The sequence below is a fragment of the Papilio machaon genome, chromosome 1 (assembly GCF_912999745.1).
Source record: "Papilio machaon chromosome 1, ilPapMach1.1, whole genome shotgun sequence".
Lineage (NCBI taxonomy): Eukaryota > Metazoa > Arthropoda > Insecta > Lepidoptera > Papilionidae > Papilio > Papilio machaon.
This window is the reverse complement of record NC_059986.1, coordinates 4,959,798-4,974,313: the sequence shown is the minus strand read 5'-3', so window position 1 is coordinate 4,974,313 and position 14,516 is coordinate 4,959,798. Positions and strand designations below refer to the sequence as shown.

At 32.7% G+C, this 14,516-nt stretch overlaps 4 protein-coding genes across 4 annotated transcripts; 2 read left to right on the top strand and 2 right to left on the bottom strand.

Moving 5' to 3' along the window:
* The first annotated feature begins 415 nt into the window (after positions 1–415).
* Positions 416–1,139, top strand: LOC106710695 (M-phase phosphoprotein 6). The gene has a single exon (XM_014502830.2). The coding sequence runs from the start codon at positions 578–580 to the stop codon at positions 989–991; it is 414 nt and encodes a 137-aa protein (XP_014358316.2). The 5' UTR covers positions 416–577; the 3' UTR covers positions 992–1,139.
* Positions 1,140–3,406: 2,267 nt separating this feature from the next.
* LOC106710832 (katanin p80 WD40 repeat-containing subunit B1-like) lies at positions 3,407–9,803 on the bottom strand. Its single transcript, XM_045686799.1, has 16 exons — positions 9,506–9,803; positions 9,302–9,432; positions 8,577–8,910; positions 8,224–8,422; positions 7,988–8,138; positions 7,685–7,859; positions 7,462–7,596; positions 7,042–7,098; positions 6,705–6,929; positions 5,788–5,934; positions 5,332–5,434; positions 5,112–5,250; positions 4,740–4,880; positions 4,329–4,441; positions 4,178–4,252; positions 3,407–3,818 (listed from the first exon to the last, which is right to left on the bottom strand). Exons 1-16 carry the CDS (start codon positions 9,534–9,536, stop codon positions 3,563–3,565), a joined length of 2,412 nt encoding a protein of 803 aa, XP_045542755.1. The 5' UTR covers positions 9,537–9,803; the 3' UTR covers positions 3,407–3,562.
* A 309-nt stretch (positions 9,804–10,112) lies between these two features.
* LOC106710831 (UPF0598 protein CG30010) lies at positions 10,113–11,140 on the top strand. Its single transcript, XM_014503014.2, has 2 exons — positions 10,113–10,474; positions 10,545–11,140. The coding sequence occupies exons 1-2, from the start codon at positions 10,334–10,336 to the stop codon at positions 11,061–11,063; spliced, it is 660 nt and encodes a 219-aa protein (XP_014358500.2). The 5' UTR covers positions 10,113–10,333; the 3' UTR covers positions 11,064–11,140.
* A 137-nt stretch (positions 11,141–11,277) lies between these two features.
* LOC106710773 (protein crossbronx homolog) lies at positions 11,278–13,013 on the bottom strand. Its single transcript, XM_014502934.2, has 5 exons — positions 12,831–13,013; positions 12,491–12,555; positions 12,207–12,307; positions 11,917–12,104; positions 11,278–11,635 (listed from the first exon to the last, which is right to left on the bottom strand). The coding sequence occupies exons 1-5, from the start codon at positions 12,908–12,910 to the stop codon at positions 11,386–11,388; spliced, it is 684 nt and encodes a 227-aa protein (XP_014358420.2). The 5' UTR covers positions 12,911–13,013; the 3' UTR covers positions 11,278–11,385.
* Positions 13,014–14,516: the final 1,503 nt, after the last annotated feature.

Sequence of the window (14,516 nt, the reverse complement as noted above, 5' to 3'; positions counted from 1 at the left end):
TTTTCCGCCCATGGCGCAGGCTTGGCGAATATAGTCTTTCGACCATACCGCCTAGTCTTTCTTAGAATTTTTTCCTTTAATTATATATTAAGTTTATTTATGTCTTTCGTAAGGTGAGATAGTGAGAGACAGACAGCATTTTTTTTAATTCATTAAAGGCAGAGACAGATAGCAAACGTTGTACCATATGCTAACTGCCAGCCGAATAATTGTAAATTCGAATAAGTCCCCGAGCTCAAAAATTTAAAAAAAATTATACTTTTTTGTATTGCAAATAATTTTAAAACCAAAATTTAAATCTATAAGATTTAACTTTAAATCTGGACACTTGAAAAATAATCTGCATTTTTTGGGCAAAATGACAAAATCTTTGTCAACTGTCAAACGAACTGACATTATCAATTGTTGACATTTGTTCCATGTTGCTCTGTTCTTGAATGGTTTTTGCTATTTGTCGAATTCTGTGCATGTTTTGGAATTAGGTGCTTGCTTTCTCGCCCTGATTATAGTCTTACCGTAAGGTAACTTGCTGCGCCTTTTGTAAAGTGACCAAGTTGTTGTAGATAAGCTGTTAACAATGTCGCAAGTGTCGATGAAAAAATTGCAGTTACCGAAATCTGTTTTGGATATGAAATTTATGAAGCGCTCTAAAGATAGAATAGAAAGGGAATTAGAAAATACAAAAGGTCATGAAGAGTTGTATTCAAACATAATTACAAATGAAATGAGAAGTGCAACCGGAAATTACGTATCTGAAGCTAGTTTCATATATTGCGAAGATTTGTTAGAAGGAAGGTTATCTTTTAAAGGGATGAACCCGGAAATTGAACGATTAATGGAGCTGGAAAATGCAGTTAAAAAAGGTTACGGGGATATGAAAAAGGATGTTTCAGATGAAGACTTATTGCGAAATGTAGAGAAACTGCGTAAAAGAAAAAGTGAAACCACAACACCTAGCCAGTATGTTTTTAAAAAACAAAAAACTCGTTGAATATCTATTATAATCCGCCAATGTACATTGTACCTATAAGATATTTACAAAGTTGCTCTTAAACTACAATATACAAAAATTATTCAATTTGTTATTAACCACATTTTGAAGTTGTTACTACAATTTACTCCACTAAAAGTATATTTATATTGCAAAGAAATAATATTGCCACAGATTATTGTTTTCATGTGTTTTACATAAATTGTGGTGTATTAGCTTAATGAAGTATGTAACCTTAAACTACCCATAATCATCAGGTTTCTTGTAAGTAGTTGTTTTTCAAGTTTAAATCTTAGACTGACAGTACTAGTATTTTGCTAGATAATTTCAAAGTTCTTAATTATTAAAGCCCAATGGTTAAGAATGAGGGTACATATGATATAAATGTTTGACTTACAAGTGAGTTCTGTTTAACATTATATATTCTTCAGTGTGAACAGATGTCCCAAAATATTTTATTTATAGTAAAAATGTGGTACTTATCATTGGTATAAAAGAGAGAGTTGCAAGTTGCTACTATGTTGATGTCATCAACTCATGTATATCCATACCAAGGGGCATGAAACCTACCCATGTTAAATGACTAGGCCAATAGAACATGTAATGTGCTTTTGGCATTAGTCACCAAGCAATCTGTTTATGATTTTCATGAAATTCAAGCCACTATAAATTAAAACTCAAGGTTATTACTATTATGGGATAAATATATAATAAACCCTTGTATATAAATCTTGTATTTTATTAATAAACCAATAATTATAATGTTATTACAGTGTTGTACATTTAAACAAATTGTTTTAGTCAAACTGCCTTATTTTGAATTAAGTACATATTAAATGCTAATTTTTAATTTTGTAAACTGATACTGGTGGGTTTTGTATAATATAAAATGTGTGATGTATTAATGTGACTAAAAATGTGAATTAGGGTAATGATGTTTACACAATAGTGTATATAACAAGACATACTTTATAACAATCATAAATAAATATTTCAAACAACAAATTTGCATTTTAAGTTCAGTACTCATTATTGCCTATAAATCTTAACATTTCGTGTTATTATTTTTTAGTATGAAATTAAACTTTCCAAGCCAGTTAGTGACACTGAGTTTGTTAAGTACCCTTCAAGAGGCATAGAGTATAATATATTTGAACTATAAGCATTGTGTAATTTGTATATTAAAACAAAGTTAACCGTGAGCTTTTATTATTTTTTCTGCACTATATTCAGTAATAATATTACAATAAAAGAATATATCAACACCTTACAAACATTTTAGGCTGATCAGATCTATTCTGTTGAAATTTCTGTTAGATTTTCATATTATATAAATATTTGTCAGTTGATTTATGATTTCCAATTTTTTAAATTAATTTTATATGACCATAACTTATGATAACTAGTCAATTTTTTTTTTAGTCAATCTATTTGTAAATTACCTTCAATAACTAATTAGGGACCAGTAATTCATCTCATCACAAGTATTTTGTCAGTGGAAATACTCTGAGTTGCTGAGCTTGTCAAATTACACTTGTGATAAATTGTCAGATTAAAGATATTTGATAAAAAAATTGTAATATACGAGATTTCAAAACACAAAGCCAAAGGTACTTTATTGAAACTTTTGTATCAAAACACAACATATTCGTTCATATTTAATACTAAACCACAAAAGTACTCAAACAAAACAATATATATTTGTTCCAACTCTAAGTTCACAATAGTTTTGGACCCAAAATTTGGTCTTGTTGAGATCTTAGATAATAGATTTTTTAATACATTTTAAAGAATCTCAGTTATGTCATATTTATTGAATACTTAAAAAAGAAATGGAAGTAAAATGAAAGGTGAAATATGCATTGGATATTTTTATATAACATGCTTCATATAAGGTTTAGAATACTTCTGTTATATTACATTTTATTTTAAAAATGTGTAAAAAATATTGGAAAATAACAGACTATAAATTTAAAACACACGAATTGTTAAAAATGGTATCAAAAATTGTTTTATCATATTTAAAATAAATTTTTCGTATAAAAAGTATAACAGATAAATCTATTTATGCGAAATGCGAAAGTGTGTGGCAGTGTTTGTAGGCGGTGTCCTAAAAAACCTTGTAATAATTAAATTAGTGACATTTTGAAGAAAATTCGTAACCGATAAGTCTGTGTAACTAGACTATGGATGTACATATATAAACGCGAGGTGTAAGGAACGCGCCAGTAATAAATCCGTAATTCATACTTACGACTATGGGTTACGAGCGATATAAATGAATGATTATGAATGCATTCAATTTAACAAATAAATAATAAAGTATTAGGAAACGTTAAAAAATTAGTATTTCTATTTCGAACAAATATCTTAATTTTGTAAACATTTGAACATTACTTTTTATACAAAGCGACCGTTTTTAAATAGTTAATGTTACGTGAAAAAAAAGTGTTTTTTCTTAAACATTTTTACTTGTTGTAGTGTAAAATGTGTGCCATTTCCAAACATAAGACTTTCATTTGTAACTTTGATGGGATATTAAAATACTGCCAGTAGTGTTTTCACTCGGAATCAGTCGAGTCCTTGCTGCATGAGTGTGTGGAGATCCCTGAAGGCTGCACCTAAACGACCCTGCAACGTCTGCCGCTTGAGCAGGAATGCGCGCACGTCGAGCAGCAGCCGGTGTATCTGCGCGCACTTGGCGTAGCGCTCCTCGCGCGGGATGTCGACGCCCAGCGTGCGCACCGGCGCGCTCACATTCGCGCGCACCACAGACGAAAAGTTGCGCACTATTAGACGTAACGCGTTGCAACCGCATTGCATATATCTGATATATGAAAAAAAAATTATCATACACAGACAGACAGACAGGCACTTTATAATTTGGATTTTATTTATAAGCATCGCAAACGGATATGTTCGGGAAAAATTAAGTCAAAATATTGCGTCAAAAAATGATAATTACTAAGTTGTCACAAGTATTTAAGCAGAAAATGGATGTTTGTTTTGTATTATGAAAGTAGAGGAAACAACATTTGAAATGTTGGGTTAAAGTTTATCACTAATGACTCGGTAATATGAAATTTTCGTTCATAAAATAAATGTGTAAATATTTCACAAACTGTTAAACATCAAAGTAAGAAACTGTAAAAGGAAAAAAAGTGTTAGTATTATGAAAATACTTACGATTCATATTTGCTTTGCAGCAAGTCATAAATTTTAGGCAACATCAGCAAACATATGTCCAAATTCCACAGGGATCTAGAAAATTATGAATAATTGAATAACAGGTGTCACATTTAACTATCACACTAGTCATTACATATAGGATGCTTACGGTTTATGTGCCATCACATTGAGTATATCCAGAATGACCGATGTATCTTCTAACGCAATCACTGATTCTAGAGCCGATTTTAGACTTTTATTTACTCTAACAGAGTGGAATATCTGAAAGAAAATAATAAAAATGGATTAACAAGTATTTTGACACTTTCTTACTTTTACAACACTAATGATTAAATGAATAATCTTGATACAAAATAAACTATATATACATACTAGCTGTCGCCCGCGACTCCGTCCGCGCGCAGTTAAAAAAAACTAAATGGGGGGGGTTATCAATATTCTCACAAAATTTCATGAGAATCGGTCAAGCCGTTTCGGAGGAGTTCGAGTTCGAACCCCGTGACACGAGAATTTTATATAATAGATATATATGTATGTGTGTGTGTGTGTCGTAGTATACCTGCAAAGCTCTCTGTCGAGCGACGAGCACGGCCATCATGGAGTCGTGTCCTCGCATCATGACGCCGAGCACCTCCTGCTCGCTGGGCTGTGCGCCGCCGCCCCGCGCCCCGCCCCGCCCCAGGCACGCCGCCAGCCCCCGCTACACACAGCACACACTTATCTACACTCCATATGCATTTTTATTAAGTATAACGTATTAAGTATCGAGTTGTCTAGCGAAAAAATAGGATGTGAAATTTTGCTAAAAACTCGGTTCGAATTCTGGGATAGCTTAATAGTTCCAGTTTGGATACGATCTCAGAGAAACACAGTGCTAAATGAAAAACATTCCTAACACAAGTAAGTCGAATATATAGGTCAATCTACTGACTGGTAGAAATTCATCGAGATCGAGGCCAACGGGTCTGTCAGTAGCGTAGGGGATGAACTCGGGCTCCGGCTCCCGCTCGGGGTCTTCGTTGCGCGGCGGCGGAGGCGCGGGCTCGCGACTTACACTATCGACTCTACGTCTGCAAACACAAAAAATATAATTATGAACTAGAATAATAAACATATACATATGAAACCGAATTAAACAGTAAAGTAATAACCGTGTATTTGGATTCGAAGATCTGCTGAAGGATAAGGATCTGGGTCCTAGGGACGGAGGGCCCAGTGACACCTCACTAGTACTCTGCCGGAGTGTGTTCCCACCTAAAATGGTAAATACTGTCAGTATGATCACAAGGAAGACCAAAAAACTAGACAGTCTTGTTGTTCAATAAGCGTATTAATATGAATTGCATAGACTTCTTTTTTTTTTCAACAGAAACAAAATATTTCGTAATTCACATTTTTATAAAAAAACTTACTAATATAAAATAAGTAAATTCAACTTTAAGATAAAAACATTCTATTGTTTTAAACTAACCCCTAGAAATTTAAAATGTATAATTTGATAAATCTTATTATGCTTTATGTTCAGACTTTTAAATTTAAAATAAATGCCTATAGTAAATAAAAAATAATGAAACAACTAGTATCAAAATGTGTAAATCTAGACTTACACATCTCAGTAGTTGTTTTTGTTTCTTTGTATGAGTTATGTCGGTTTAGTGAGCACGCTGTTAGGGAATGGGCAACAAATTCATTGGCCGTGGAAGTTTTCCTACTCATACAAAAGTTGTCATCTTTACTGTTATCCATTGCCCCTGCTAAACAAACAAGTCATATGAATAACTTTAAACGATAACAGAAATTCGCATTTTTTTTAAAAGATAAAAGAAAATTTAAGAATGAAGTAGGAAATTAAAAGAAATAAAAATAATTGCTCCATTTCCCTCAACAACTACTAACCAAATTGTAAAACCAATATTTTTATTGAAATTATGTGGATATGGTTTAACTGAAGAGTTTATTGATTAGAAAAAATTAATTTTAATAATAATTTATTTTTACATTTCACAACTCATGCAGTGAGAAAGAATATAGTCTTTACAACATAACAAAGAAGTTGATCACGAATAGCGAGGCGACGGCAAGTGAAACCGTGGTTTCGACTAACTATAAATAATATAAAATATATAAATGTATTCAGATATTTTGGCGGCTCTTAGCTTCGCATGAGACGTTACGCAGAACACAATTTTAGGGGGATGCGGGGGAAGAGCACTGCGCGGCGCGCTGATGTCCTAGGGCCGTCAAGACATTTGAAAAGATTAATATTATTATATTTATTTTAACTATTAAGAAAGTTCAAAAGCCAAATATCATACAATCGGAGGTTAACAATCTTTCCTAGTTAACTAAGAAATGAATATTACAATTCTGTTAATAAAATTTAAATAGTCATACAAACATTTGAGTACTGCAAATCAAGAGGAAATACCATTCGAATTGCTTTACGTATTAGATTTCAATCTATCCACTTGTCATTGGAATTGCGTAAGCGGCTGAAATGAAGTTAAGAATAATGTTAACTTACTGTTAAATACTTCAGATTTCTTTTCCAGTGCTGCGTAATGTTCCTTGGGTGTTGGTATGCGGGAGTACTCTGCGCGCTGGCGCTGCGGGGGCGAGGGCTGGGGGGGAGGTCGCGCGGGCGCGGGGTGCGGGGGGTGCGGGGGGTGCGCCGGCGCCGGCTCGTCCAGCATCAGGTCACGTAATGATGTGCTCATTGAAGACTCAAGTTTCCGAGATGTGTCCGGTACTGTTATATCACATTCAACAACAATTAGCAAAAATCACAGTATTAATTAGTCGCACAAAACATTCTCTGAGTCAAAGACAGTCAACATAGAATGTTAAAAAAAATGTCTTACTTGGTTCTGGATAATCATCAGATGATAAGCTGGTCGCAGGAGGTGGTGTTCGTGTCACTGAAAATAAAATTATACTTCTTGTCACACCAAAAATGCCCAAAATATTCAATCAACCTTCCTATTATTCCCATCTGTATGCACAATGAAGTTAAAATGGTATCAAAAATGCCTTGAAGTGCTTTGAGAATAGAGTGTTTGGCCATGCTCGCAGATGTCAATCATTCAAATGCAAACAACTTAAAGGTTATATAATTTTTGATATGTAGTTAGTAGGAATGTTCATGCATATAAAGTTTATAAGGTTAAATTGTATATTTTTTATCATTATTTCTGCAAATGTTGGAATTAAGTTAGTTAAATATTTATATTTATACAGCAAGCATTATTATTTGCTAGTAACATTTGTTCTAATCTACTCACATGCCCTGGAGGGTCGGAATATTTCAGTGTAATCATTAATATTTGATATAACAGCACCTGAGTCCTCATCTGCTTCCGTGCCTGATGCTGATTCCTCAGCAGTTTTCTCATCGAGAAGTGATGGTCTGTGCATAACTAAAAAAACATATTTTTTTTAATTAATGCAGCATTTTAATAGTAGTTTCTAAATGTAAAATCATTAAAGTCATTATGTTATTTATACCTTCTTTAGGTGGTTTTTCCTTAGAAAAACTTTTACGAACAGAATGCCCCTTTTGAAACGGTGATAAATCTCTAACCACAGTTGGAACACTCGGAGGGGGTCCACCAAATGGATGCACTTTGTTCAGATCAACCACTGACAGAACGACATATGTTGCATGGAATGATCCTGCTATCTGAAATGTGAATACATTTTCTAACATTTGAATTTAAACCACTTGAATATATTTGAATTAGTGTAGTTTTGATGTCGTTTATTACGATTTAACCACAACCAGTAATTATTATCATACATTGTACTTACAAGTTGTGTTTGAGCAACTGTCATGTCATGTATTTGTCCCCAGTGACCAGACACTGTATCCAGCACTCGAGCAGGCTCCCAGCCTATGACATGCAAGCCATCATTGCCACAACCTAATAAAGTTGTGCCGTCATCACTAAATGTCATATGTCTATAACATAAAAAGAAACAAAAAACTATTTGTGTAACACTAAAAACAGCATGTAACAAAAATTTAATGAAATAATCAAATTTACCTAATTGAAGTATTGTCTTTTTCAAATTTTGATACCAATTGAAATTTTTCCATGTCCCAAAAATTAACAGTCTTATCACTACCACAACTGGCCAATAGAAACTCATGTGGATGGAACTTGACACATGTTACAGGGGAGGTGTGTTCAACAAACTCTTGTAGAACTTTACCCACACGCACATCCCATACTTTCACAAGACCTTAAAGAAATTTATTAAAATCATTATGACTGCATAAAATTGTACACCATAATACATTATCCCAGAAAAAATATGAACAAAAGTACTGCTTGAAATATTAACAAACAGATTGTAACTTTCAAATACTAAAATATTTTATATTTGAAGATATTACCATCTTCACAAGCAGATGCAATCCATTGACCATCAGGGCTGAATTGAAGACTATTCACTGCAAGGCGATGGCTCGAATATGTTACAATACATCCTCTCTTCCTTGTATCCCACAATTTGATATTACTGTCACAGGAGCCTGTAGTCAAATAATCTCCATATGGATGAAAGTCCATACATTTAATAGCTCCCTTATGACCTGTGAAAGTTCTTATAAGTTTTGCTGCTTCAAGATCCCATATTTTCAAGGCACCCGTTTGTGACCCAGCACAGACTAAATCTTCTGAATGGCCAAAGCAAACACATTCCACTGGTGTTGTGTGACCACTTAAACTCTGGAATAGATAACATTTACATATGAGTTAATTTTTTGATTGTGGGTATGTTTATATAGTTTTATTTGTACAGAACAATAACAGAGTGAGACAGTAATTACACTTTTCAGGTAACAACATACACAAATTGAACAAAATAAGATGTCTTAAAAGAAAGGCATACTAAATAAATAATGTAACCACAGGTGACTATTGTTATATTAAAACTTATTATGAGAGAACACAGAGTAGCAGCCTCAGTATTCAACATAAAAACCTTTCAAATATATGTTCCCTCTGCTATTTTGTAATCACTTATTATTAGAGAATGTAGTTGTCTGATTACTGGTGATTTTAATCTATTATAGTATTAAATAGTAAGATTATTCTTGAATCAAAAATCATAACCAACCATCAAACAGCTTTGTCTTCCAATAGCCCAAAGATTAACTTTTTTGTCATCTCCACCAGTTGCTAATACTTGATTTGATTTGTGTCCCATTGCCAAACAGTTGACATTTGCCTTGTGAGCGACGAACTCTTCTGGAAATTTTATAAAAACTTTAGAGGTCATATTTTCAATTCGCGGAAAACATTTCTTGTAAAATATACATACGAAGTTTCCATGATCTTCGTAAAGTATCCATCCTTGTTCAAAACATTCCATATAAAGGGTAGTTATACTAGACGTGTTATTGAAACACCAAAAGTTGTAAAAAGTCTCGTATGATGGCTACGGAAAATACAAAAAATTTTATACCAATACCACGTAACTAATTTTTATTACCAGAATTTACATATATAAATTGTCATAATTTGTTAATGTTATTTTTAAAAAATCTTTGTGTTGGTTCCCAGTTGGTATGCTGTTAATCTGTCATCCAACTGTCAAGAAATTATTTCCAATGCGCAGTTTATTTTTACGAATAAAAAGTATTGGACTAAGTTTAACGTAAAGTCAATTTTATCATTTTGTATTAAGATATGACAATTTAAACTTTAATGTATATAAACATTATAAAATATATGCTTCCTAATTTTAACAAAAACTACGACATTTATTTGTTACTTCTAAAACTTAAAAGTACTTATTTCAATTATTACTAGGCACTGTAGATTGTAGCTAAATAACAAATAATCATTGGTTAGAAATAAATACCAGCAGTCTATAAATTACCTACACTTTTGATACATCTAAAACGAAATAACGAATTTGGTTTCTGGTTTTTCTACGGAAGACTAGGCAGTATGGTCGAAAGACTATAGACTGCGCCATGAGCGAAAAAAAAAATGGTTTCTGGTTTTGTTTATTGACGTGTTAAATGACATTGACATTTCTTTGTTTTGATTTGAATTCGCTTGATGTAAGGTCGTTTTTGGGTCATTCCATTTAATTTCGTTTGTTGACTTTATTCTTTACTTACAGTCCAACGTCAATAATAGAATGCGACTAAACGCATTTCATCTTGTATTACCAAAATTTTCCCAGCGTTTAAAATTACGACGTACAATTGCTTATATTCAAGGACAAGAACCCGAACCGAAAATTAGAGAATATTTTTATTATATAGATCATCAAGGAATGGTAAGGGATTGACCTTTGTTCATTTGATGAGATAAATCTTTGATCAACAAATATTTTCTTTTAATTGCAGCTATTTTTAGATGACTCTAGAATGAAGAATTTTACATCATGCTTTAAAGAGAAGAAGTTTTTAGAATTCTTTTTTAAAAGAATTAGATTAAATAATACCGGTAGATATGAAAATGACTTTCCATTCGTGTCATTATGCGGCAGGGAAAGAAATTATATAAGGTGTGATGATGTTCCCATTGTTTACACACATATTATCACAAATAATACTTGCAGTGACCATTTCCTTACTTATGGATATGCAGGTGATCTTTTGAAAGTAAAATTTATACCTGACAAAATATTTATGCTGCCAGAAACCGGAAGAGTGTATCACCCAGCTGATGATAAATATGGCGGAGTTGGGTTAGTGAGATCTAAGCTTGCAATAGAACTTAGCAAATATTTTGAATTTGGAAATGGAGAATTAAATCCACCAACACATTTTACATGGCAAAACAATAATTATAAGCTAGATCAGAAATGGCTTCAAGAAAATTTGAATAAGTTTAGGATAAAATTAAGAGCCATTCCAGATTAATGTAAATATTTGTATGTGATATAATATGTACATAGTAACAATATTAACACATAGTTTATAATATTTTCATATACAACATGATAATACATTCTGATACAAACAAAACACTAATTGAACAGAATTAGTTATCAACTTAATCTCTCTTACATTAAAAAATAAGCTAAACATTAATTTGTATAAGCAAAATGTGTAATACTCTCAGTTTATAATATATTTGTAATTTATTAAAATATATTTTTGTCATATTTTATCACAGGTATTGTTATGGCTAAAGTGAGGATAAATGATTGATTAATTTGTTTTGAATAAAAAAATGGAAATTTCATGTAGTTTCTTCTTTAGAAAAGGATTGAAGAGATCCAGGCTGAACCCAGGATATTCCATGTGACCCCTCATTAGTTTTTGATAAATTGAGCATTATGTTCTTTGCAGTTTCATGAAGTTCAGGATCATATGGCTTGAAGGTTATGTAATGTTTGTCATCAATGGGAGGGTCATCATAAATATGATCAATACTGGACATTACACATTCCTTCACTTTCTCTAGGAATACTTTTCGATTGTTCTTAAATCTGCAAAAAAAAAAATTAATTTTCATCAAAGACAAATAAAATATCTTTGTGTTTAAAATAAATAAGACTGCAGATAGAGATCTTTCTCTCACATTACACAACAAGTGGGAAAATAGAAAAAAAATAACTTAGATAGTTAGCAACTAAACCAAGTTGACTAATCCTCAAAAAAGGCTATTTATCCAGATTGTTTTTCAACAATCTTTACTATATATGTGCTTGAGTGCTGATTAGCAGGTTCTACTAATAACCACAAATTAGTGACATAATTGATTACTTACGCAACTGATGCTTCAACATTGGCTGGAGATTTAAAATTCAAGTTGTTAAATATTAAGTGTAAATATTTCAGAATTTGCCAAATATGATTTTGCTTTCTATCCCATTGAGGGAATACTTCATTTAAATTCAGAACTCCAGTATTTGCATTAACTGCTGGGTGATACATTTTTGATGTAAATGTGACAACCTTGAAACATAGACATATTATTTAAATATATTTCAAAACAATTTATGAAACTTTGATAATTTGAAATCAAGACTAGTGTTAGCAGATTAAATATTTACTTACAGGTACACTGTCATTCGGAAATTTTTCAGGTAATGTTAGAGTGAAACGAAACACACCACCTTCATATACACCCGATCTTACAAATATCACACCAAACCATACTGCAAGAAATAAATCATTAGCTTCATATTAAAAAAAGATTCATATACAAATAGGTTTTTGATAACTTTTGGATTATTTATTTATAAAATTGTTTAAAATTTTTTAACTAGTCTATTTGTAAAAATTTTATATGCTAAAGTTAGGTGGTATTGGATTTTATTGTTAAATAAAAGATTACTCACATAGTGAATTTTCATATGATGGAATAACGTAAATCCCTTGTAGATTTTCTGTTTGCAACATGCGACTAAAACATGAATTAATTTTTTAATACAACTGATAAATTCCCAACCAACACTGTTAGCAGCTCTCATCAAACAGCTGAATGAAAGACCCAATACTAAAGGGGGGTTATTTTAGAGATATCTCAGTGAGGAGGTTCCTCTCTCTGTTAAAGCCTGATAATTGGGTGCTAAATAAATGAATAAGCTTGTGCTTTTTTACTGAAAATATGGAGTAATACTGTGGAATTGCCACCATTTAAGCATTTAAGTCTAATTGCGAGATTGTAAGTTTACTCACTATTCGGCCATTATGATGTATTCTTGGTGGTATATGGAGTAGGATTCCTTCATTTCGCTACTATTTACTACTTCGTTCATTTATGTTAAATACCTTGTTAAAAAAGCAGACTATGTTATAAACACAAGCAATAAAAGTTTGGCAAAGACAAATGTCAATGTTTACGACATTTTGTGCTATAGAGTAGAGCAGAGTATATAGTATATAGTAAGTCTAGCTATAGACATAAAACGACAGATTAGAAAATATTACTTAATGCCTCGTTCACACCAGGCCAGCTCAGTAGGCCAGTCGCGTTGGCCTGTCATGGACGGCGTGTCCACATTACGCCAGTCCAGTCTAATTCGTGGATTAGTTAAGACTACAGGGACAATGTTGTAAAAGAAATTAATTATGAGTTAAATAATAAAAAACCTTGGGTTAGAAAGTGGATTAGTGAAAGAGATAATGGGGGGGGGGGTCGACTTTACTATTAAAGCAGCTCAAGGCGGAAGATTCGGGGGAGCATAAATTAGCGACAAAAATACATTTTGTAACCTCAAAAAGCAACTTTAGTAACCATTCTATCAATAGATACATCTTTTTCCATTAGTAGTTACATACTCTTTGCTTAGTTGCATTACGGTTTTGGAGCTCTATTTTTAATATTTAATTCCGTCACAGTCTTAACACAATACATTTTTATTCATAAAAGCAAAAATGACAAATAATAACAGTGATAGATTAAACAGTCTAGATAAAATAACAACGTGTTGTACCTAAACAATTGTTTAGTTACAACTGGACTGGCCTGTCCCAGACCGTCTACACTATGCCAGTTGCGGCGGAATGGCCGAACTGGCCTGAAAAGCTTCCATGGGTGTCCACATTAGGCTAGTTGTATGTCAGCGCTGATTTCGAGCTCGACTGGCCTACTGAGCTGGTATACAAGAAGTAGTTTGCAAGTTATAGTCTGACCAAAATGACCAACCCTGGCCCTGGAGGGCGCCACAATAACCATCTTACTAATATTAATACCATCTTAACACCACAATAACCATCTTATTAATGCGAAAGTTTAGATGCATTGATGTTTGTTTGAAGCTATATCCGGAACGGCTAAACGGATCTTGATGAAATTTGGCACAGATGTAGAAGATAGTCTGGAAGGACACATAGGCTAAAAATGAAGTTTTTTTTTTTAATTCCGCGCGGACGTAGTCCGGCTCGATAACTATAGGTCTAGCAAGGATCTGATGGCAAATAGGGAAAAAAGAAATTGACGCTAGCAATACTGGTGAAATTGGAGTAAAACGTTTTGATACTTCTTTTCCTTATAGCGGGTGATTATGTGTGTGATACACGCAAATATAAAAATTATCCAATGATCAAGGATATTTTTTGAAAATCTTACTGTGGCGAATGTGGGGTTCGAAATTTAGATAAAAACTCCAATTACTCTGTTCATGAGTTTATTAATTAATTATAGACTATCAGAACTTGAAAATGGTTCCAAATACTGCACATCCTTTGAAAAGTTTTCATCAGAAGAGGAAGACGAGGAAGACGCAGTATTTATGATAAATCTTTCCTCCTGCATCTCAATTAATCGATATTGTTCTATGAACTTATTTTCAATTTTTATTACATGTTCACAAGATTTTCGCCATTCATCGATACCTGTGTGAGAGAAAACTGCTTCTGTTA